The sequence below is a fragment of the Salvelinus fontinalis genome, unplaced genomic scaffold, assembly GCF_029448725.1.
Source record: "Salvelinus fontinalis isolate EN_2023a unplaced genomic scaffold, ASM2944872v1 scaffold_0137, whole genome shotgun sequence".
Lineage (NCBI taxonomy): Eukaryota > Metazoa > Chordata > Actinopteri > Salmoniformes > Salmonidae > Salvelinus > Salvelinus fontinalis.
Genome location: NW_026600346.1, coordinates 121906 through 145794, shown reverse-complemented (window position 1 = coordinate 145794; position 23889 = coordinate 121906). Strand labels below are relative to the sequence as shown.

General features: G+C 46.5%; 1 protein-coding gene and 8 long non-coding RNA genes across 11 annotated transcripts in view; 1 reads left to right on the top strand and 8 right to left on the bottom strand.

The window, feature by feature from the left end:
- Positions 1-23500, top strand: part of LOC129843437 (fumarate hydratase, mitochondrial) — a 46677-nt gene extending 23177 nt beyond the window's left edge. For both annotated transcript variants that reach the window (XM_055912157.1, XM_055912156.1), the window contains 3 exons: positions 13687-13814; positions 18659-18812; positions 23275-23500. In XM_055912157.1, the coding sequence (XP_055768132.1) occupies positions 13687-13814; positions 18659-18812; positions 23275-23417 (425 nt within the window). In that variant the 3' untranslated portion in view covers positions 23418-23500. The remainder of the gene's footprint in view (positions 1-13686; positions 13815-18658; positions 18813-23274) is intronic.
- On the bottom strand, positions 289-746 carry LOC129843441 (uncharacterized). Its single transcript, XR_008757841.1, has 3 exons — positions 694-746; positions 455-511; positions 289-340 (listed from the first exon to the last, which is right to left on the bottom strand). It is a non-coding gene; the product is annotated as an uncharacterized LOC129843441 (long non-coding RNA).
- Positions 873-1199, bottom strand: LOC129843446 (uncharacterized). The gene is made up of 2 exons (XR_008757847.1): positions 1153-1199; positions 873-924 (listed from the first exon to the last, which is right to left on the bottom strand). It is a non-coding gene; the product is annotated as an uncharacterized LOC129843446 (long non-coding RNA).
- LOC129843439 (uncharacterized) lies at positions 1852-3489 on the bottom strand. Its single transcript, XR_008757839.1, has 4 exons — positions 3272-3489; positions 2916-3241; positions 2451-2575; positions 1852-1888 (listed from the first exon to the last, which is right to left on the bottom strand). It is a non-coding gene; the product is annotated as an uncharacterized LOC129843439 (long non-coding RNA).
- Positions 3641-4026, bottom strand: LOC129843442 (uncharacterized). The gene is made up of 2 exons (XR_008757842.1): positions 3962-4026; positions 3641-3893 (listed from the first exon to the last, which is right to left on the bottom strand). It is a non-coding gene; the product is annotated as an uncharacterized LOC129843442 (long non-coding RNA).
- LOC129843445 (uncharacterized) lies at positions 4891-5209 on the bottom strand. Its single transcript, XR_008757846.1, has 2 exons — positions 5144-5209; positions 4891-5067 (listed from the first exon to the last, which is right to left on the bottom strand). It is a non-coding gene; the product is annotated as an uncharacterized LOC129843445 (long non-coding RNA).
- LOC129843444 (uncharacterized) lies at positions 5334-5966 on the bottom strand. Of its 2 annotated transcripts, none has more exons than XR_008757845.1 (3): positions 5932-5966; positions 5614-5711; positions 5334-5423 (listed from the first exon to the last, which is right to left on the bottom strand). It is a non-coding gene; the product is annotated as an uncharacterized LOC129843444 (long non-coding RNA). The 2 variants fall into 2 exon arrangements; XR_008757844.1 differs by lacking the exon at positions 5932-5966 and adding an exon at positions 5799-5862 and having other exon boundaries at positions 5614-5692.
- On the bottom strand, positions 7390-8024 carry LOC129843440 (uncharacterized). Its single transcript, XR_008757840.1, has 3 exons — positions 7967-8024; positions 7538-7632; positions 7390-7507 (listed from the first exon to the last, which is right to left on the bottom strand). It is a non-coding gene; the product is annotated as an uncharacterized LOC129843440 (long non-coding RNA).
- LOC129843443 (uncharacterized) lies at positions 8222-8585 on the bottom strand. The gene is made up of 3 exons (XR_008757843.1): positions 8505-8585; positions 8388-8466; positions 8222-8311 (listed from the first exon to the last, which is right to left on the bottom strand). It is a non-coding gene; the product is annotated as an uncharacterized LOC129843443 (long non-coding RNA).
- Positions 23501-23889: the final 389 nt, after the last annotated feature.

The window sequence follows — 23889 nt, the reverse complement described above, 5'->3', positions numbered from 1 at the left end:
TACCTCTCTAGCTACCCACAACCTGCCTTTATTCAGACTACCTCTCTAGCTACCCACAACCTGCCTTTATTCAGACTACCTCTCCACAACCTGCCTTTATTCAGACTACCTCTCTAGCTACCCACAACCTGCCTTTATTCAGACTACCTCTCCACAACCTGCCTTTATTCAGACTACCTCTCTAGCTACCCACAACCTGCCTTTATTCAGGCTACCTCTCTGGCTACCCACAACCTGCCTTTATTCAGACTACCTCTCTAGCTACCCACAACCTGCCTTTATTCAGACTACCTCTCCACAACCTGCCTTTATTCAGACTACCTCTCTAGCTACCCACAACCTGCCTTTATTCAGACTACCTCTCTAGCTACCCACAACCTGCCTTTATTCAGACTACCTCTCTAGCTACCCACAACCTGCCTTTATTCAGACTACCTCTCTAGCTACCCACAACCTGCCTTTATTCAGACTGCCTCTCTAGCTACCCACAACCTGCCTTTATTCAGACTACCTCTCTAGCTACCCACAACCTGCCTTTATTCAGACTACCTCTCTAGCTACCCACAACCTGCCTTTATTCAGACTACCTCTCCATAACCTCCCTTTATTCAGACTACCTCTCTGGCTACCCACAACCTGCCTTTATTCAGACTACCTCTCTAGCTACCCACAACCTGCCTTTATTCAGACTACCTCTCCACAACCTGCCTTTATTCAGACTACCTCTCTAGCTACCCACAACCTGCCTTTATTCAGACTACCTCTCTAGCTACCCACAACCTGCCTTTATTCAGACTACCTCTCTAGCTACCCACAACCTGCATTTATTCAGACTACCTCTCTAGCTACCCACAACCTGCCTTTATTCAGACTACCTCTCCACAACCTGCCTTTATTCAGACTACCTCTCTAGCTACCCACAACCTGCCTTTATTCAGACTACCTCTCTAGCTACCCACAACCTGCCTTTATTCAGACTACCTCTCTAGCTACCCACAACCTGCCTTTATTCAGACTACCTCTCTAGCTACCCACAACCTGCCTTTATTCAGACTACCTCTCTAGCTACCCACAACCTGCCTTTATTCAGACTACCTCTCTAGCTACCCACAACCTGCCTTTATTCAGACTACCTCTCTAGCTACCCACAACCTGCCTTTATTCAGACTGCCTCTCTAGCTACCCACAACCTGCCTTTATTCAGACTACCTCTCTAGCTACCCACAACCTGCCTTTATTCAGACTGCCTCTCCACAACCTGCCTTTATTCAGACTGCCTCTCTAGCTACCCACAACCTGCCTTTATTCAGACTACCTCTCTAGCTACCCACAACCTGCCTTTATTCAGACTACCTCTCTAGCTACCCACAACCTGCCTTTATTCAGACTACCTCTCTAGCTACCCACAATCTGCCTTTATTCAGACTACCTCTCTAGCTACCCACAACCTGCCTTTATTCAGACTACCTCTCTAGCTACCCACAACCTGCCTTTATTCAGACTACCTCTCTAGCTACCCACAACCTGCCTTTATTCAGACTACCTCTCTAGCTACCCACAACCTGCCTTTATTCAGACTACCTCTCTAGCTACCCACAACCTGCCTTTATTCAGACTACCTCTCTAGCTACCCACAACCTGCCTTTATTCAGACTACCTCTCTGGCTACCCACAACCTGCCTTTATTCAGACTGCCTCTCTAGCTACCCACAACCTGCCTTTATTCAGACTACCTCTCTAGCTACCCACAACCTGCCTTTATTCAGACTACCTCTCTAGCTACCCACAACCTGCCTTTATTCAGACTACCTCTCTAGCTACCCACAACCTGCCTTTATTCAGACTACCTCTCCACAACCTGCCTTTATTCAGACTACCTCTCCACAACCTGCCTTTATACAGACTACCTCTCTAGCTACCCACAACCTGCCTTTATTCAGACTACCTCTCTAGCTACCCACAACCTGCCTTTATTCAGACTACCTCTCTAGCTACCCATAACCTGCCTTTATTCAGACTACCTCTCCACAACCTGCCTTTATTCAGACTACCTCTCTAGCTACCCACAACCTGCCTTTATTCAGACTACCTCTCTAGCTACCCACAACCTGCCTTTATTCAGACTACCTCTCTAGCTACCCACAACCTGCCTTTATTCAGACTACCTCTCTAGCTACCCACAACCTGCCTTTATTCAGACTACCTCTCTAGCTACCCACAACCTGCCTTTATTCAGACTACCTCTCTAGCTACCCACAACCTGCCTTTATTCAGACTACCTCTCTAGCTACCCACAACCTGCCTTTATTCAGACTACCTCTCTAGCTACCCACAACCTGCCTTTATTCAGACTACCTCTCTAGCTACCCACAACCTGCCTTTATTCAGACTACCTCTCTAGCTACCCACAACCTGCCTTTATTCAGACTACCTCTCTAGCTACCCACAACCTGCCTTTATTCAGACTACCTCTCTAGCTACCCACAACCTGCCTTTATTCAGACTGCCTCTCTAGCTACCCACAACCTGCCTTTATTCAGACTACCTCTCCACAACCTGCCTTTATTCAGACTACCTCTCTAGCTACCCACAACCTGCCTTTATTCAGACTACCTCTCTAGCTACCCACAACCTGCCTTTATTCAGACTACCTCTCTAGCTACCCACAACCTGCCTTTATTCAGACTACCTCTAGCTACCCACAACCTGCCTTTATTCAGACTACCTCTCTAGCTACCCACAACCTGCCTTTATTCAGACTGCCTCTCTAGCTACCCATAACCTGCCTTTATTCAGACTACCTCTCTAGCTACCCACAACCTGCCTTTATTCAGACTACCTCTCTAGCTACCCACAACCTGCCTTTATTCAGACTACCTCTCTAGCTACCCATAACCTGCCTTTATTCAGACTACCTCTCTAGCTACCCATAACCTGCCTTTATTCAGACTACCTCTCTAGCTACCCACAACCTGCCTTTATTCAGACTACCTCTCTAGCTACCCATAACCTGCCTTTATTCAGACTACCTCTCTAGCTACCCACAACCTGCCTTTATTCAGACTACCTCTCTAGCTACCCACAACCTGCCTTTATTCAGACTACCTCTCCACAACCTGCCTTTATTCAGACTACCTCTCTAGCTACCCACAACCTGCCTTTATTCAGACTACCTCTCTAGCTACCCACAACCTGCCTTTATTCAGACTACCTCTCCACAACCTGCCTTTATTCAGACTACCTCTCCACAACCTGCCTTTATTCAGACTACCTCTCTAGCTACCCACAACCTGCCTTTATTCAGACTACCTCTCTGGCTACCCACAACCTGCCTTTATTCAGACTACCTCTCTAGCTACCCACAACCTGCCTTTATTCAGACTACCTCTCTAGCTACCCACAACCTGCCTTTATTCAGACTACCTCTCTGGCTACCCACAACCTGCCTTTATTCAGACTACCTCTCTAGCTACCCACAACCTGCCTTTATTCAGACTACCTCTCTAGCTACCCACAACCTGCCTTTATTCAGACTACCTCTCCACAACCTGCCTTTATTCAGACTGCCTCTCTAGCTACCCACAACCTGCCTTTATTCAGACTACCTCTCTAGCTACCCACAACCTGCCTTTATTCAGACTACCTCTCCACAACCTGCCTTTATTCAGACTACCTCTCTAGCTACCCACAACCTGCCTTTATTCAGACTACCTCTCTAGCTACCCACAACCTGCCTTTATTCAGACTACCTCTCCACAACCTGCCTTTATTCAGACTACCTCTCTAGCTACCCACAACCTGCCTTTATTCAGACTACCTCTCTAGCTACCCACAACCTGCCTTTATTCAGACTACCTCTCTAGCTACCCATAACCTGCCTTTATTCAGACTACCTCTCTAGCTACCCACAACCTGCCTTTATTCAGACTGCCTCTCCACAACCTGCCTTTATTCAGACTACCTCTCCACAACCTGCCTTTATTCAGACTACCTCTCTAGCTACCCACAACCTGCCTTTATTCAGACTACCTCTCTAGCTACCCACAACCTGCCTTTATTCAGACTACCTCTCTAGCTACCCACAACCTGCCTTTATTCAGACTACCTCTCCACAACCTGCCTTTATTCAGACTACCTCTCTAGCTACCCATAACCTGCCTTTATTCAGACTACCTCTCTAGCTACCCACAACCTGCCTTTATTCAGACTACCTCTCCACAACCTGCCTTTATTCAGACTACCTCTCCACAACCTGCCTTTATTCAGACTACCTCTCTAGCTACCCACAACCTGCCTTTATTCAGACTACCTCTCTGGCTACCCACAACCTGCCTTTATTCAGACTACCTCCCCACAACCTGCCTTTATTCAGACTACCTCTCTAGCTACCCACAACCTGCCTTTATTCAGACTACCTCTCTAGCTACCCACAACCTGCCTTTATTCAGACTACCTCTCCACAACCTGCCTTTATTCAGACTACCTCTCCACAACCTGCCTTTATTCAGACTACCTCTCTGGCTACCCACAACCTGCCTTTATTCAGACAGCCTCTCTAGCTACCCACAACCTGCCTTTATTCAGACTACCTCTCTAGCTACCCACAACCTGCCTTTATTCAGACTACCTCTCTAGCTACCCACAACCTGCCTTTATTCAGACTACCTCTCTAGCTACCCACAACCTCCCTTTATTCAGACTGCCTCTCTAGCTACCCACAACCTGCCTTTATTCAGACTACCTCTCTAGCTACCCACAACCTGCCTTTATTCAGACTACCTCTCTAGCTACCCACAACCTGCCTTTATTCAGACTACCTCTCTAGCTACCCACAACCTGCCTTTATTCAGACTACCTCTCTAGCTACCCACAACCTGCCTTTATTCAGACTACCTCTCCACAACCTGCCTTTATTCAGACTACCTCTCTAGCTACCCACAACCTGCCTTTATTCAGACTACCTCTCTAGCTACCCACAACCTGCCTTTATTCAGACTACCTCTCTAGCTACCCACAACCTGCCTTTATTCAGACTACCTCTCCACAACCTGCCTTTATTCAGACTACCTCTCTAGCTACCCACAACCTGCCTTTATTCAGACTACCTCTCTGGCTACCCACAACCTGCCTTTATTCAGACTACCTCTCCATAACCTGCCTTTATTCAGACTACCTCTCTAGCTACCCACAACCTGCCTTTATTCAGACTACCTCTCTAGCTACCCACAACCTGCCTTTATTCAGACTACCTCTCTAGCTACCCACAACCTGCCTTTATTCAGACTACCTCTCCACAACCTGCCTTTATTCAGACTACCTCTCCATAACCTGCCTTTATTCAGACTACCTCTCTAGCTACCCACAACCTGCCTTTATTCAGACTACCTCTCTAGCTACCCATAACCTGCCTTTATTCAGACTACCTCTCTAGCTACCCACAACCTGCCTTTATTCAGACTACCTCTCTAGCTACCCACAACCTGCCTTTATTCAGACTACCTCTCTAGCTACCCACAACCTGCCTTTATTCAGACTACCTCTCTAGCTACCCACAACCTGCCTTTATTCAGACTACCTCTCTAGCTACCCACAACCTGCCTTTATTCAGACTACCTCTCCACAACCTGCCTTTATTCAGACTACCTCTCTAGCTACCCACAACCTGCCTTTATTCAGACTACCTCTCCACAACCTGCCTTTATTCAGACTACCTCTCTACCTCTCTACAACCTGCCTTTATTCAGACTACCTCTCCACAACCTGCCTTTATTCAGACTACCTCTCTAGCTACCCACAACCTGCCTTTATTCAGACTGCCTCTCTAGCTACCCACAACCTGCCTTTATTCAGACTACCTCTCTAGCTACCCACAACCTGCCTTTATTCAGACTACCTCTCTAGCTACCCACAACCTGCCTTTATTCAGACTACCTCTCTAGCTACCCATAACCTGCCTTTATTCAGACTGCCTCTCTAGCTACCCACAACCTGCCTTTATTCAGACTACCTCTCTAGCTACCCACAACCTGCCTTTATTCAGACTACCTCTCTAGCTACCCACAACCTGCCTTTATTCAGACTACCTCTCCACAACCTGCCTTTATTCAGACTACCTCTCTAGCTACCCACAACCTGCCTTTATTCAGACAGCCTCTCTAGCTACCCACAACCTGCCTTTATTCAGACTACCTCTCTAGCTACCCACAACCTGCCTTTATTCAGACTACCTCTCCACAACCTGCCTTTATTCAGACTACCTCTCTAGCTACCCACAACCTGCCTTTATTCAGACTACCTCTCTAGCTACCCACAACCTGCCTTTATTCAGACTACCTCTCTAGCTACCCACAACCTGCCTTTATTCAGACTACCTCTCCACAACCTGCCTTTATTCAGACTACCTCTCTAGCTACCCACAACCTGCCTTTATTCAGACTACCTCTCTAGCTACCCATAACCTGCCTTTATTCAGACTACCTCTCTAGCTACCCACAACCTGCCTTTATTCAGACTACCTCTCTAGCTACCCACAACCTGCCTTTATTCAGACTACCTCTCTAGCTACCCACAACCTGCCTTTATTCAGACTACCTCTCTAGCTACCCACAACCTGCCTTTATTCAGACTACCTCTCTAGCTACCCACAACCTGCCTTTATTCAGACTACCTCTCTAGCTACCCACAACCTGCCTTTATTCAGACTACCTCTCCACAACCTGCCTTTATTCAGACTACCTCTCCACAACCTGCCTTTATTCAGACTACCTCTCTAGCTACCCACAACCTGCCTTTATTCAGACTACCTCTCTAGCTACCCACAACCTGCCTTTATTCAGACTACCTCTCTAGCTACCCATAACCTGCCTTTATTCAGACTACCTCTCTAGCTACCCACAACCTGCCTTTATTCAGACTACCTCTCTAGCTACCCACAACCTGCCTTTATTCAGACTACCTCTCTAGCTACCCACAACCTGCCTTTATTCAGACTACCTCTCTAGCTACCCATAACCTGCCTTTATTCAGACTACCTCTCTAGCTACCCACAACCTGCCTTTATTCAGACTACCTCTCTAGCTACCCACAACCTGCCTTTATTCAGACTACCTCTCTAGCTACCCACAACCTGCCTTTATTCAGACTACCTCTAGCTACCCACAACCTGCCTTTATTCAGGCTACCTCTCTAGCTACCCACAACCTGCCTTTATTCAGACTACCTCTCTAGCTACCCACAACCTGCCTTTATTCAGACTACCTCTCCACAACCTGCCTTTATTCAGACTACCTCTCTAGCTACCCACAACCTGCCTTTATTCAGACTACCTCTCTAGCTACCCACAACCTGCCTTTATTCAGACTACCTCTCTAGCTACCCACAACCTGCCTTTATTCAGACTACCTCTCTAGCTACCCACAACCTGCCTTTATTCAGACTACCTCTCTAGCTACCCACAACCTGCCTTTATTCAGACTACCTCTCCACAACCTGCCTTTATTCAGACTACCTCTCCACAACCTGCCTTTATTCAGACTACCTCTCTAGCTACCCACAACCTGCCTTTATTCAGACTGCCTCTCTAGCTACCCACAACCTGCCTTTATTCAGACTGCCTCTCTAGCTACCCACAACCTGCCTTTATACAGACTACCTCTCCACAACCTGCCTTTATTCAGACTACCTCTCTAGCTACCCACAACCTGCCTTTATTCAGACTACCTCTCTAGCTACCCACAACCTGCCTTTATTCAGACTACCTCTCTAGCTACCCATAACCTGCCTTTATTCAGACTGCCTCTCTAGCTACCCACAACCTGCCTTTATTCAGACTACCTCTCTAGCTACCCACAACCTGCCTTTATTCAGACTACCTCTCTAGCTACCCACAACCTGCCTTTATTCAGACTACCTCTCTAGCTACCCACAACCTGCCTTTATACAGACTACCTCTCTAGCTACCCACAACCTGCCTTTATTCAGACTACCTCTCCACAACCTGCCTTTATTCAGACTACCTCTCTAGCTACCCACAACCTGCCTTTATTCAGACTACCTCTCCACAACCTGCCTTTATTCAGACTACCTCTCTAGCTACCCACAACCTGCCTTTATTCAGACTACCTCTCTAGCTACCCACAACCTGCCTTTATTCAGACTACCTCTCTAGCTACCCACAACCTGCCTTTATTCAGACTACCTCTCTAGCTACCCACAACCTGCCTTTATTCAGACTACCTCTCTAGCTACCCACAACCTGCCTTTATTCAGACTACCTCTCTAGCTACCCATAACCTGCCTTTATTCAGACTACCTCTCTAGCTACCCACAACCTGCCTTTATTCAGACTGCCTCTCTAGCTACCCACAACCTGCCTTTATACAGACTACCTCTCCACAACCTGCCTTTATTCAGACTACCTCTCTAGCTACCCACAACCTGCCTTTATTCAGACTACCTCTCCACAACCTGCCTTTATTCAGACTACCTCTCTAGCTACCCACAACCTGCCTTTATTCAGACTGCCTCTCTAGCTACCCACAACCTGCCTTTATTCAGACTACCTCTCTAGCTACCCACAACCTGCCTTTATTCAGACAGCCGCACGATAACATGTTGACAAATACTTCTAGAGGATTTCAAAGGGTAAGCATCCTACGCTCTTGACATGAAGGGATCGTACTGATGGACTGATTACAGAACAGTTTCTAGTGAAGACAGCCTTGACGTGAAGGGATCGGACTGATTACAGAACAGTTTCTACTGAAGACAGTCTTGACATGTTTGAGAGCCTTGAAAGTGGTGCTGTCCAGTGTTTACCGTCCGTTCAGAAGTCTTGTTGACCTCTGTTCAGCTGTCATGTTGACCTCTGTTCAGCTGTCGTGTTGACCTCTGTTCAGCTGTCGTGTTGACCTCTGTTCAGCTGTCATGTTGACCTCTGTTCAGCTGTCGTGTTGACCTCTGTTCAGCTGTCATGTTGACCTCTGTTCAGCTGTCGTGTTGTAGGATTCCAACCGGTTGTGATTGGAGCCGGTGTAACGTTACAGCTCTGCCTTGGACTTTGTTTAGTTTATTTGCACAAATAGAACAGTTTGTAACAGTAAATGACAACAACAGTATATCCAGCAGGGGGAAAAGGCCGACAGGGGTCGTCGACTGTTGCTTTTAACCAACATGTGTTTTAACCAAGGGGTCGTCGACTGTTGGTTTAACCAACATGTGTTTTAACCAAGGGGTCGTCGACTGTTGGTTTTAACCAACATGTGTTTTAACCAAGGGGTCGTCGACTGTTGGTTTTAACCAACATGTGTTTTAACCAAGGGGTCGTCGACTGTTGCTTTTAACCAACATGTGTTTTAACCAAGGGGTCGTCGACTGTTGGTTTTAACCATCATGTGTTTTAGCTAATATGTGTTTTAACCATGGGGTTTTTAACTAATATGTGTTTTAACCATGGGTTTTTTAACTAATATGTGTTTTAACCATGGGGTTTTTAACTAATGTGTTTTAACCATGGGGTTTTAACTAATATGTGTTTTAACCATGGGGTTTTTAACTAATATGTGTTTTAACCATGGGGTTTTAGCTAATATGTGTTTTAACCATGGGGTTTTTAACTAATATGTGTTTTAACCATGGGTTTTTTAACTAATATGTGTTTTAACCATGGGGTTTTTAACTAATATGTGTTTTAACCATGGGGTTTTAACTAATATGTGTTTTAACCATGGGTTTTTTAACTAATATGTGTTTTAACCATGGGGTTTTAACCATGGGGTTTAACTAATATGTGTTTTAACCATGGGGGTTTAACTAATATGTGTTTTAACCATGGGGGTTTAACTAATATGTGTTTTAACCATGGGGGTTTAACTAATATGTGTTTTAACCATGGGGTTTTAACTAATATGTGTTTTAACCATGGGGTTTTAACTAATATGTGTTTTAACCATGGGGTTTTTAACTAATATGTGTTTTAACCATGGGGTTTTTAACTAATATGTGTTTTAACCATGGGGGTTTTAACTAATATGTGTTTTAACCATGGGGTTTTAACTAATATGTGTTTTAACCATGGGGTTTTTAACTAATATGTGTTTTAACCATGGGGTTTTAACCATGGGGTTTTAACTAATATGTGTTTTAACCATGGGGTTTTAACTAATATGTGTTTTAACCATGGGGTTTTAACTAATATGTGTTTTAACCATGGGGTTTTAACTAATATGTGTTTTAACCATGGGGTTTTAACTAATATGTGTTTTAACCATGGGGTTTTAACTAATATGTGTTTTAACCATGGGGTTTTTAACTAATATGTGTTTTAACCATGGGGTTTTTAACTAATATGTGTTTTAACCATGGGGTTTTTAACTAATATGTGTTTTAACCATGGGGTTTTTAACTAATATGTGTTTTAACCATGGGGTTTTTAACTAATATGTGTTTTAACCATGGGGTTTTTAACTAATATGTGTTTTAACCATGGGGTTTTAACTAATATGTGTTTTAACCATGGGGTTTTAACTAATATGTGTTTTAACCATGGGGTTTTAACTAATATGTGTTTTAACCATGGGGTTTTAACTAATATGTGTTTTAACCCATGGGGTTTTAACTAATATGTGTTTTAACCCATGGGGTTTTTAACTAATATGTGTTTTAACCCATGGGGTTTTTAACTAATATGGGTTTTAACCCATGGGGTTTTTAACTAATATGGGTTTTAACCATGGGGTTTTAACTAATATGGGTTTTAACCATGGGGTTTTAACTAATATGGGTTTTAACCATGGGGTTTTAACTAATATGGGTTTTAACCATGGGGTTTTAACTAATATGGGTTTTAACCATGGGGTTTTAACTAATATGGGTTTTAACCATGGGGTTTTAACTAATATGGGTTTTAACCATGGGGTTTTAACTAATATGGGTTTTAACCATGGGGTTTTAACTAATATGGGTTTTAACCATGGGGTTTTAACTAATATGGGTTTTAACCATGGGGTTTTAACTAATATGGGTTTTAACCATGGGGTTTTAACTAATATGGGTTTTAACCATGGGGTTTTAACTAATATGGGTTTTAACCATGGGGTTTTAACTAATATGGGTTTTAACCATGGGGTTTTAACTAATATGGGTTTTAACCATGGGGTTTTAACTAATATGGGTTTTAACCATGGGGTTTTAACTAATATGGGTTTTAACCATGGGGTTTTAACTAATATGGGTTTTAACCATGGGGTTTTAACTAATATGGGTTTTAACCATGGGGTTTTAACTAATATGGGTTTTAACCATGGGGTTTTAACTAATATGGGTTTTAACCATGGGGTTTTAACTAATATGGGTTTTAACCATGGGGTTTTAACTAATATGGGTTTTAACCATGGGGTTTTAACTAATATGGGTTTTAACCATGGGGTTTTAACTAATATGGGTTTTAACCATGGGGTTTTAACTAATATGGGTTTTAACCATGGGGTTTTAACTAATATGGGTTTTAACCATGGGGTTTTAACTAATATGGGTTTTAACCATGGGGTTTTAACTAATATGGGTTTTAACCATGGGGTTTTAACTAATATGGGTTTTAACCATGGGGTTTTAACTAATATGGGTTTTAACCATGGGGTTTTAACTAATATGGGTTTTAACCATGGGGTTTTAACTAATATGGGTTTTAACCATGGGGTTTTAACTAATATGGGTTTTAACCATGGGGTTTTAACTAATATGGGTTTTAACCATGGGGTTTTAACTAATATGGGTTTTAACCATGGGGTTTTAACTAATATGGGTTTTAACCATGGGGTTTTAACTAATATGGGTTTTAACCATGGGGTTTTAACTAATATGGGTTTTAACCATGGGGTTTTAACTAATATGGGTTTTAACCATGGGGTTTTAACTGTGTTTTAACCATGGGGTTTTAACTGTGTTTTAACCATGGGGTTGTAACTAATATGTGTTTTAACCCATGGGGTTGTAACTAATATGTGTTTTAACTAATATGTGTTTTAACCATGGGGTTTTAACCATGGGGTTTTAACTAATATGGGTTTTAACTGTGTTTTAACCATGGGGTTTTAACTGTGTTTTAACCATGGGGTTGTAACTAATATGTGTTTTAACCCATGGGGTTGTAACTAATATGTGTTTTAACCCATGGGGTTGTAACTAATATGTGTTTTAACCCATGGGGTTGTAACTAATATGTGTTTTAACTAATATGTGTTTTAACCATGGGGTTTTAACCATGGGGTTTTAACTAATATGTGTTTTAACCATGGGGTTTTAACTGTGTTTTAACCATGGGGTTGTAACTAATAAGTGTTTTAACCCATGGGGTTGTAACTAATATGTGTTTTAACTAATATGTGTTTTAACCATGGGGTTTTAACCATGGGGTTTTAACTAATATGGGTTTTAACTGTGTTTTAACCATGGGGTTTTAACTGTGTTTTAACCATGGGGTTGTAACTAATATGTGTTTTAACCATGGGGTTTTAACCATGGGGTTGTAACTAATATGTGTTTTAACCCATGGGGTTGTAACTAATATGTGTTTTAACTAATATGTGTTTTAACCATGGGGTTTTAACCATGGGGTTTTAACTAATATGTGTTTTAACCATGGGGTTTTAACTAATATGTGTTTTAACCATGGGGTTTTAACTAATATGTGTTTTAACCATGGGGTTTTAACTAATATGTGTTTGACCCATGGGGTTTTAACTAATATGTGTTTGACCCATGGGGTTTTAACTAATATGTGTTTGACCCATGGGGTTTTAACTAATATGTGTTTGACCCATGGGGTTTTAACTGTATGTGTTTGACCCATGGGGTTTTAACTGTGTGTGTTTGACCCATGGGGTTTTAACTGTGTGTGTTTGACCCATGGGGGTTTAACTGTGTGTGTTTGACCCATGGGGTTTTAACTGTGTGTTTGACCCATGGGGGTTTAACTGTGTGTGTTTGACCCATGGGGTTTTAACTGTGTGTTTGACCATGGGGTTGTAACTGTGTGTTTGACCCATGGGGTTGTAACTGTGTGTTTGACCCATGGGGTTTTAACTGTGTGTTTGACCCATGGGGGTTTAACTGTGTGTTTGACCCATGGGGGTTTAACTGTGTGTTTGACCCATGGGGGTTTAACTGTGTGTTTGACCCATGGGGGTTTAACTGTGTGTTTGACCCATGGGGGTTTAACTGTGTGTTTGACCCATGGGGTTGTAACTGTGTGATGGTTGTCTTCCAGGGAAGGTTAACCCCACCCAGTGTGAGGCCATGACCATGGGGTTGTAACTGTGTGTGATGATTGTCTTCCAGGGAAGGTTAACCCCACCCAGTGTGAGGCCGTAACCATGGGGTTGTAACTGTGTGTGATGGTTGTCTTCCAGGGAAGGTTAACCCCACCCAGTGTGAGGCCGTAACCATGGGGTTGTAACTGTGTGTGATGGTTGTTTTCCAGGGAAGGTTAACCCCACCCAGTGTGAGGCCGTAACCATGGGGTTGTAACTGTGTGATGGTTGTCTTCCAGGGAAGGTTAACCCCACCCAGTGTGAGGCCGTGACCATGGGGTTGTAACTGTGTGATGGTTGTCTCCCAGGGAAGGTTAACCCCACCCAGTGTGAGGCCGTAACCATGGGGTTGTAACTGTGTGTGATGGTTGTCTTCCAGGGAAGGTTAACCCCACCCAGTGTGAGGCCATGACCATGGTAGCAGCCCAGGTGATGGGGAACAACGTGGCTGTGACCATCGGAGGAAGCAACGGACACTTTGAGCTTAACGTCTTCAAGCCAATGATGGTAAGAACTGATATTACCCCGGACTAAGACAATACTAATAGGCCAGTTTCACCCTGGACTGAGACAATACTAATAGGCCAGTTTCACCCTGGACTGAGACAATACTAATAGGCCAGTTTCACCCTGGACTGAGACAATACTAATAGGCCAGTTTCACCCTGGACTAAGACAATACTAATAGGCCAGTTTCACCGTGGACTAAGACAATACTAATAGGCCAGTTTCACCGTGGACTAAGACAATACTAATAGGCCAGTTTCACTGTGGACTAAGACAATACTAATAGGCCAGTTTCACCGTGGACTAAGACGATACTAATAGGCCAGTTTCACTGTGGACTGAGACAATACTAATAGACCAGTTTCACCCCGGACTAAGACAATACTAATAGGCCAGTTTCACCGTGGACTAAGACAATACTAATAGGCCAGTTTCACTGTGGACTAAGACAATACTAATAGGCCAGTTTCACCCTGGACTGAGACAATACTAATAGGCCAGTTTCACTGTGGACTAAGACAATACTAATAGGCCAGTTTCACCGTGGACTAAGATAATACTAATAGGCCAGTTTCACCGTGGACTGAGACGATACTAATAGGCCAGTTTCACCCTGGACTAAGACAATACTAATAGGCCAGTTTCACCCTGGACTGAGACAATACTAATAGGCCAGTTTCACCGTGGACTGAGACAATACTAATAGGCCAGTTTCACCCTGGACTGAGACGATACTAATAGGCCAGTTTCACCCTGGACTGAGACGATACTAATAGGCCAGTTTCACCGTGGACTGAGACGATACTAATAGGCCAGTTTCACCGTGGACTGAGACAATACTAATAGGCCAGTTTCACTGTGGACTGAGACGATACTAATAGGCCAGTTTCACCCTGGACTAAGACAATACTAATAGGCCAGTTTCACCGTGGACTAAGATAATACTAATAGGCCAGTTTCACCGTGGACTGAGACAATACTAATAGGCCAGTTTCACCGTGGACTAAGATAATACTAATAGGCCAGTTTCACCCTGGACTGAGACAATACTAATAGGCCAGTTTCACCCTGGACTGAGACAATACTAATAGGCCAGTTTCACCCTGGACTGAGACAATACTAATAGGCCAGTTTCAACCTGGACTGAGACAATACTAATAGGCCAGTTTCACCCTGGACTGAGATAATACTAATAGGCCAGTTTCACCCTGGACTGAGACGATACTAATAGGCCAGTTTCACCCTGGACTGAGACGATACTAATAGGCCGGTTTCACCCTGGACTGAGACAATACTAATAGGCCAGTTTCACCCTGGACTGAGACAATACTAATAGGCCAGTTTCACCCTGGACTGAGACAATACTAATAGGCCAGTTTCACTGTGGACTAAGACAATACTAATAGGCCAGTTTCACCCTGGACTAAGACAATACTAATAGGCCAGTTTCACCCTGGACTAAGACAATACTAATAGGCCAGTTTCACCCTGGACTAAGACAATACTAATAGGCCAGTTTCACCCTGGACTAAGACAATACTAATAGGCCAGTTTCACCCTGGACTAAGACAATACTAATAGGCCAGTTTCACCCTGGACTAAGACAATACTAATAGGCCAGTTTCACCCTGGACTAAGACAATACTAATAGGCCAGTTTCACCCTGGACTAAGACAATACTAATAGGCCAGTTTCACCCTGGACTAAGACAATACTAATAGGCCAGTTTCACCCTGGACTAAGACAATACTAATAGGCCAGTTTCACCCTGGACTAAGACAATACTAATAGGCCAGTTTCACCCTGGACTAAGACAATACTAATAGGCCAGTTTCACCCTGGACTAAGACAATACTAATAGGCCAGTTTCACCCTGGACTAAGACAATACTAATAGGCCAGTTTCACCCTGGACTAAGACAATACTAATAGGCCAGTTTCACCCTGGACTAAGACAATACTAATAGGCCAGTTTCACCCTGGACTGAGACAATACTAATAGGCCAGTTTCACCCTGGACTGAGACAATACTAATAGGCCAGTTTCACCCTGGACTGAGACAATACTAATAGGCCAGTTTCACCCTGGACTGAGACAATACTAATAGGCCAGTTTCACTGTGGACTGAGACAATACTAATAGGCCAGTTTCACCCTGGACTGAGACAATACTAATAGGCCAGTTTCACTGTGGACTGAGACAATACTAATAGGCCAGTTTCACCCTGGACTGAGACAATACTAATATGCCAGTTTTACTGTGGACTGAGACAATACTAATAGGCCAGTTTCACCCTGGACTGAGACAATACTAATAGGCCAGTTTCACCCTGGACTGAGACAATACTAATAGGCCAGTTTCACCCTGGACTGAGACAATACTAATAGGCCAGTTTCACCGTGGACTAAGACAATACTAATAGGCCAGTTTCACCGTGGACTGAGACAATACTAATAGGCCAGTTTCACCGTGGACTGAGACAATACTAATAGGCCAGTTTCACTGTGGACTAAGACAATACTAATAGGCCAGTTTCACCCTGGACTAAGACAATACTAATAGGCCAGTTTCACCCTGGACTAAGACAATACTAATAGGCCAGTTTCACCCTGGACTGAGACAATACTAATAGGCCAGTTTCACCGTGGACTAAGACAATACTAATAGGCCAGTTTCACCCTGGACTAAGACAATACTAATAGGCCAGTTTCACCCTGGACTGAGACAATACTAATAGGCCAGTTTCTCTGTGGACTAAGACAATACTAATAGGCCAGTTTCACCGCGGACTGAGAAACGGACTATTTTGTATTTATAAATCCCCATTAGTTCCTGCCAAGGCAGCAGCTACTCTTCCTGGGGTTTATTACGGATCCCCATTAGTTCCTGCCAAGGCAGCAGCTACTCTTCCTGGGGTTTATTACGGATCCCCATTAGTTCCTGCCAAGGCAGCAGCTACTCTTCCTGGGGTTTATTACGGATCCCCATTAGTTCCTGCCAAGGCAGCAGCTACTCTTCCTGGGGTTTATTACGGATCCCCATTAGTTCCTGCCAAGGCAGCAGCTACTCTTCCTGGGGTTTATTACGGATCCCCATTAGTTCCTGCCAAGGCAGCAGCTACTCTTCCTGGGGTTTATTACGGATCCCCATTAGTTCCTGCCAAGGCAGCAGCTACTCTTCCTGGGGTTTATTACGGATCCCCATTAGTTCCTGCCAAGGCAGCAGCTACTCTTCCTGGGGTTTATTACGGATCCCCATTAGTTCCTGCCAAGGCAGCAGCTACTCTTCCTGGGGTTTATTACGGATCCCCATTAGTTCCTGCCAAGGCAGCAGCTACTCTTCCTGGGGTTTATTACGGATCCCCATTAGTTCCTGCCAAGGCAGCAGCTACTCTTCCTGGGGTTTATTACGGATCCCCATTAGTTCCTGCCAAGGCAGCAGCTACTCTTCCTGGGGTTTATTACGGATCCCCATTAGTTCATGCCAAGGCAGCGGCTACTCTTCCTGGGGTTTATTACGGATCCCCATTAGTTCCTGCCAAGGCAGCAGCTACTCTTCCTGGGGTTTATTACGGATCCCCATTAGTTCCTGCCAAGGCAGCAGCTACTCTTCCTGGGGTTTATTACGGATCCCCATTAGTTCCTGCCAAGACAGCAGCTACTCTTCCTGGGGTTTATTATGGATCCCCATTAGTTCCTGCCAAGGCAGCAGCTACTCTTCCTGGGGTTTATTTGCGCCTGGAATGAGTAGGTGTGTCCAAACTTTTGACTGGTACTGACTATGCACAAACTGTTCTGAACTGTTTTGGATGGGAAGCATGCAGATGCCTTAACTCCTCTCCTCCTCCCAGATTAAGTGTTGAACTCAGCCAGGCCTCAGTCATACTGTAATTCCACCTCTCTCCTCCTCCTCCCAGATTAAGTGTTGAACTCAGCCAGGCTGCTGGGGGAGGCCTCAGTCATACTGTAATTCCACCTCTCTCCTCCTCCTCCCAGATTAAGTGTTGAACTCAGCCAGGCTGCTGGGGGAGGCCTCAGTCATACTGTAACCCCACCTCTCCTCCTCCTCCTCCCAGATTAAGTGTTGAACTCAGCCAGGCTGCTGGGCGATGCCTCAGTCATACTGTAACCCCACCTCTCCTCCTCCTCCCAGATTAAGTGTTGAACTCAGCCAGGCTGCTGGGGGAGGCCTCAGTCATACTGTAACTCCACCTCTCTCCTCCTCCTCCCAGATTAAGTGTTGAACTCAGCCAGGCTGCTGGGGGATGCCTCAGTCATACTGTAACTCTACCTCTCTCCTCTTCCTCCCAGATTAAGTGTTGAACTCAGCCAGTTCTCAGTCATACTGTAACTTCACCTCTCTCCTCCTCCCAGATTAAGTGTTGAACTCAGCCAGTTCTCAGTCATACTGTAACTCCACCTCTCTCCTCCTCCCAGATTAAGTGTTGAACTCGGCCAGGCTGCTGGGGGAGGCCTCAGTCATACTGTAACTCCACCTCTCTCCTCCTCCTCCCAGATTAAGTGTTGAACTCAACCAGTTCTCAGTCATACTGTAACTCCACCTCTCTCCTCCTCCTCCCAGATTAAGTGTTGAACTCAGCCAGGCTGCTGGGGGAGGCCTCAGTCATACTGTAACTACCTCTCTCCTCCTCCCAGATTAAGTGTTGAACTCAGCCAGTTCTCAGTCATACTGTAACTCCACCTCTCTCCTCCTCCCAGATTAAGTGTTGAACTCAGCCAGTTCTCAGTCATACTGTAACTACCTCTCTCCTCCTCCCAGATTAAGTGTTGAACTCGGCCAGGCCTCAGTCATACTGTAACTCCACCTCTCTCCTCCTCCTCCCAGATTAAGAACGTGTTGAACTCGGCCAGGCTGCTGGGGGATGCCTCAGTCTCCTTCACTGATAACTGTGTGGTGGGCATCGAAGCGAACATCGACAGGATCAACAAACTCATGAACGAGTCCTTGATGCTGGTCACCGCCCTCAACCCACACATAGGTATGTGTCTTAGTCCTCAACCCACACATAGGTATGTGTCTTAGTCCTCAACCCACACATAGGTATGTGTCTTAGCCCTCAACCCACACATAGGTATGTGTCTTAGCCCTCAACCCACACATAGGTATGTGTCTTAGCCCTCAACCCACACATAGGTATGTGTCTTAGCCCTCAACCCACACATAGGTATGTGTCTTAGCCCTCAACCCACACATAGGTATGTGTCTTAGCCCTCAACCCACACATAGGTATGTGTCTTAGCCCTCAACCCACACATAGGTATGTGTCTTAGCCCTCAACCCACACATAGGTATGTGTCTTAGCCCTCAACCCACACATAGGTATGTGTCTTAGCCCTCAACCCACACATAGGTATGTGTCTTAGCCCTCAACCCACACATAGGTATGTGTCTTAGCCCTCAACCCACACATAGGTATGTGTCTTAGCCCTCAACCCACACATAGGTATGTGTCTTAGCCCTCAATCCACACATAGGTATGTGTCTTAGCCCTCAATCCACACATAGGTATGTGTCTTAGCCCTCAACCCACACATAGGTATGTGTCTTAGCCCTCAACCCACACATAGGTATGTGTCTTAGCCCTCAACCCACACATAGGTATGTGTCTTAGCCCTCAACCCACACATAGGTATGTGTCTTAGCCCTCAACCCACACATAGGTATGTGTCTTAGCCCTCAACCCACACATAGGTATGTGTCTTAGCCCTCAACCCACACATAGGTATGTGTCTTAGCCCTCAACCCACACATAGGTATGTGTCTTAGCCCTCAACCCACACATAGGTATGTGTCTTAACCCCTCAACCCACACATAGGTATGTGTCTTAGCCCTCAACCCACACATAGGTATGTGTCTTAGCCCTCAACCCACACATAGGTATGTGTCTTAGCCCTCAACCCACACATAGGTATGTGTCTTAGCCCTCAACCCACACATAGGTATGTGTCTTAGCCCTCAACCCACACATAGGTATGTGTCTTAGCCCTCAACCCACACATAGGTATGTGTCTTAGCCCTCAACCCACACATAGGTATGTGTCTTAGCCCTCAACCCACACATAGGTATGTGTCTTAGCCCTCAACCCACACATAGGTATGTGTCTTAGCCCTCAACCCACACATAGGTATGTGTCTTAGCCCTCAACCCACACATAGGTATGTGTCTTAGCCCTCAACCCACACATAGGTATGTGTCTTAGCCCTCAACCCACACATAGGTATGTGTCTTAGCCCTCAACCCACACATAGGTATGTGTCTTAGCCCTCAACCCACACATAGGTATGTGTCTTAGCCCTCAACCCACACATAGGTATGTGTCTTAGCCCTCAACCCACACATAGGTATGTGTCTTAGCCCTCAACCCACACATAGGTATGTGTCTTAGCCCTCAACCCACACATAGGTATGTGTCTTAGCCCTCAACCCACACATAGGTATGTGTCTTAGCCCTCAACCCACACATAGGTATGTGTCTTAGCCCTCAACCCACACATAGGTATGTGTCTTAGCCCTCAACCCACACATAGGTATGTGTCTTAGCCCTCAACCCACACATAGGTATGTGTCTTAGCCCTCAACCCACACATAGGTATGTGTCTTAGCCCTCAACCCACACATAGGTATGTGTCTTAGCCCTCAACCCACACATAGGTATGTGTCTTAGCCCTCAACCCACACATAGGTATGTGTCTTAGCCCTCAACCCACACATAGGTATGTGTCTTAGCCCTCAACCCACACATAGGTATGTGTCTTAGCCCTCAACCCACACATAGGTATGTGTCTTAGCCCTCAACCCACACATAGGTATGTGTCTTAGCCCTCAACCCACACATAGGTATGTGTCTTAGCCCTCAACCCACACATAGGTATGTGTCTTAGCCCTCAACCCACACATAGGTATGTGTCTTAGCCCTCAACCCACACATAGGTATGTGTCTTAGCCCTCAACCCACACATAGGTATGTGTCTTAGCCCTCAACCCACACATAGGTATGTGTCTTAGCCCTCAACCCACACATAGGTATGTGTCTTAGCCCTCAACCCACACATAGGTATGTGTCTTAGCCCTCAACCCACACATAGGTATGTGTCTTAGCCCTCAACCCACACATAGGTATGTGTCGTAGTAACGCAGGTGCTTCAAAGTAGTGTATGGACATACAGCAGGGGACCAAAAGTCATGAACGAGTTCTAGATACCTGCTCTCTAGAGACAGCAGGAGCGGTAGAGATACTCTCAATGATCGGCTATGGAACCCTGACCTGTTCACCGGACGTGCTACCTGTCCCAGACCTGCTGTTTTCAACTCTCTAGAGACAGCAGGAGCAGTAGAGATACTCTGAATGATCGGCTATGAAAAGCCAACTGACATTTACTCCTGATTATCCATCTGTCTTTGTCCATCTGTCTGGTGGCTTAGTGTGTAGGGAGTCCATCTGTCTGGTGGCTTAGTGTGTAGGGAGTCCACCCCTCTGTCTGGTGGCTTAGTGTGTAGGGAGTCCGCCCTCTGGTGGCTTAGTGTGTAGGGAGTCCACCCCTCTGTCTGGTGGCTTAGTGTGTAGGGAGTCCACCCCTCTGTCTGGTGGCTTAGTGTGTAGGGGGTCCACCCCTCTGTCTGGTGGCTTAGTGTGTAGGGAGTCCGCCCTCTGTCTGGTGGCTTAGTGTGTAGGGAGTCCGCCCTCTGTCTGGTGGCTTAGTGTGTAGGGAGTCCGCCCTCTGGTGGCTTAGTGTGTAGGGAGTCCACCCCTCTGTCTGGTGGCTTAGTGTGTAGGGAGTCCACCCCTCTGTCTGGTGGCTTAGTGTGTAGGGAGTCCACCCCTCTGTCTGGTGGCTTAGTGTGTAGGGAGTCCACCCTCTGTCTGGTGGCTTAGTGTGTAGGGAGTCCACCCCTCTGTCTGGTGGCTTAGTGTGTAGGGAGTCCACCCTCTGTCTGGTGGCTTAGTGTGTAGGGAGTCCACCCCTCTGTCTGGTGGCTTAGTGTGTAGGGAGTCCGCCCTCTGTCTGGTGGCTTAGTGTGTAGGGAGTCCGCCCTCTGTCTGGTGGCTTAGTGTGTAGGGAGTCCGCCCTCTGTCTGGTGGCTTAGTGTGTAGGGAGTCCACCCCTCTGTCTGGTGGCTTAGTGTGTAGGGAGTCCGCCCTCTGTCGGTTGGCTTAGTGTGTAGGGAGTCCGCCCTCTGTCGGTTGGCTTAGTGTGTAGGGAGTCCGCCCTCTGTCTGGTGGCTTAGTGTGTAGGGAGTCCACACTGTCTGGTGGCTTAGTGTGTAGGGAGTCCGCCCCTCTGTCTGGTGGCTTAGTGTGTAGGGAGTCCGCCCCTCTGTCTGGTGGCTTAGTGTGTGGCTCCCTCTGTCGGGACATTACAGAACCCGGGAGTTCTCTGTCGGGACGTCACAGAACCCGGGAGTTCTCTGTCGGGACGTCACAGAACCCGGGAGTTCTCTGTCGGGACGTCACAGAACCCGGGAGTTCTCTGTCGGGACGTCACAGGACCCGGGAGTTCTCTGTCGGGACGTCACAGGACCCGGGAGTTCTCTGTCGGGACGTCACAGGACCCGGGAGTTCTCTGTCGGGACGTCACAGGACCCGGGAGTTCTCTGTCGGGACGTCACAGGACCCGGGAGTTCTCTGTCGGGACGTCACAGGACCCGGGAGTTCTCTGTCGGGACGTCACAGGACCCGGGAGTTCTCTGTCGGGACGTCACAGGACCCGGGAGTTCTCTGTCGGGACGTCACAGGACCCGGGAGTTCTCTGTCGGGACGTCACAGGACCCGGGAGTTCTCTGTCGGGACGTCACAGGACCCGGGAGTTCTCTGTCGGGACGTCACAGGACCCGGGAGTTCTCTGTCGGGACGTCACAGGACCCGGGAGTTCTCTGTCGGGACGTCACAGGACCCGGGAGTTCTCTGTCGGGACGTCACAGGACCCGGGAGTTCTCTGTCGGGACGTCACAGGACCCGGGAGTTCTCTGTCGGGACGTCACAGGACCCGGGAGTTCTCTGTCGGGACGTCACAGGACCCGGGAGTTCTCTGTCGGGACGTCACAGGACCCGGGAGTTCTCTGTCGGGACGTCACAGGACCCGGGAGTTCTCTGTCGGGACGTCACAGGACCCGGGAGTTCTCTGTCGGGACGTCACAGGACCCGGGAGTTCTCTGTCGGGACGTCACAGGACCCGGGAGTTCTCTGTCGGGACGTCACAGGACCCGGGAGTTCTCTGTCGGGACGTCACAGGACCCGGGAGTTCTCAGCCAACTGTCACGACCACATATATCACCTCCTCTATAGTCTTCGAGAGTCTGCTATTGGTTCCTTAATTGTGTTCTCTGAGGGTCAGGTCTTCAGTGTTTTAGAGCTGGAGGTAGAAGGTCATTGTTTGTCATCAGTCTTAACGACGCTTCAGTAGTGTAACGTCTGAATTCCTCCTCCCATCTTCTCAACAGGTTACGACAAAGCTGCTAAGATCGCCAAGACGGCCCACAAAGAGGGAGGAAACCTCAAGGAAACAGCTATCAAGCTGGGCTACCTGACGGCAGAAGAGTTTGACGCGTGGGTCAAGCCACATGAGATGCTGGGACCCAAGTAGAACACGACACACTGCAGAATGTCCATGGTTATAAATGTCTTTGTGTCTTTGTACAAATAAAATAAAACATGTTTTTGTTGGAACGCATTGTTGTATTTTATTTAAACTTTATTTTACCAGTTGACTGAGAACACGTTGTCATTTACAGCAACAACCTGGGAAATAGTTACAGGGGAGATGGATGAGCCAATTAGATGTTCCGTTCCTCAGTGCAGGAACAGACAGACCTGATCTATGGACAGATGACTGCTGATCGTGGACACACACTTCGTAGTATTTCCCAACTCTGGTCCTCCAGTACCCCCAACCCCGGTCCTCCAGTACCCCCAACCCCGGTCCTCCAGTACCCCCCCCCCAACCCCGGTCCTCCAGTACCCCCCAACAGCCCATCCCCGGTCCTCTAGTACCCTCAACAGCCCAACCCCGGTCCTCCAGTACCCCCCAACAGCCCAACCCCGGTCCTCCAGTACCC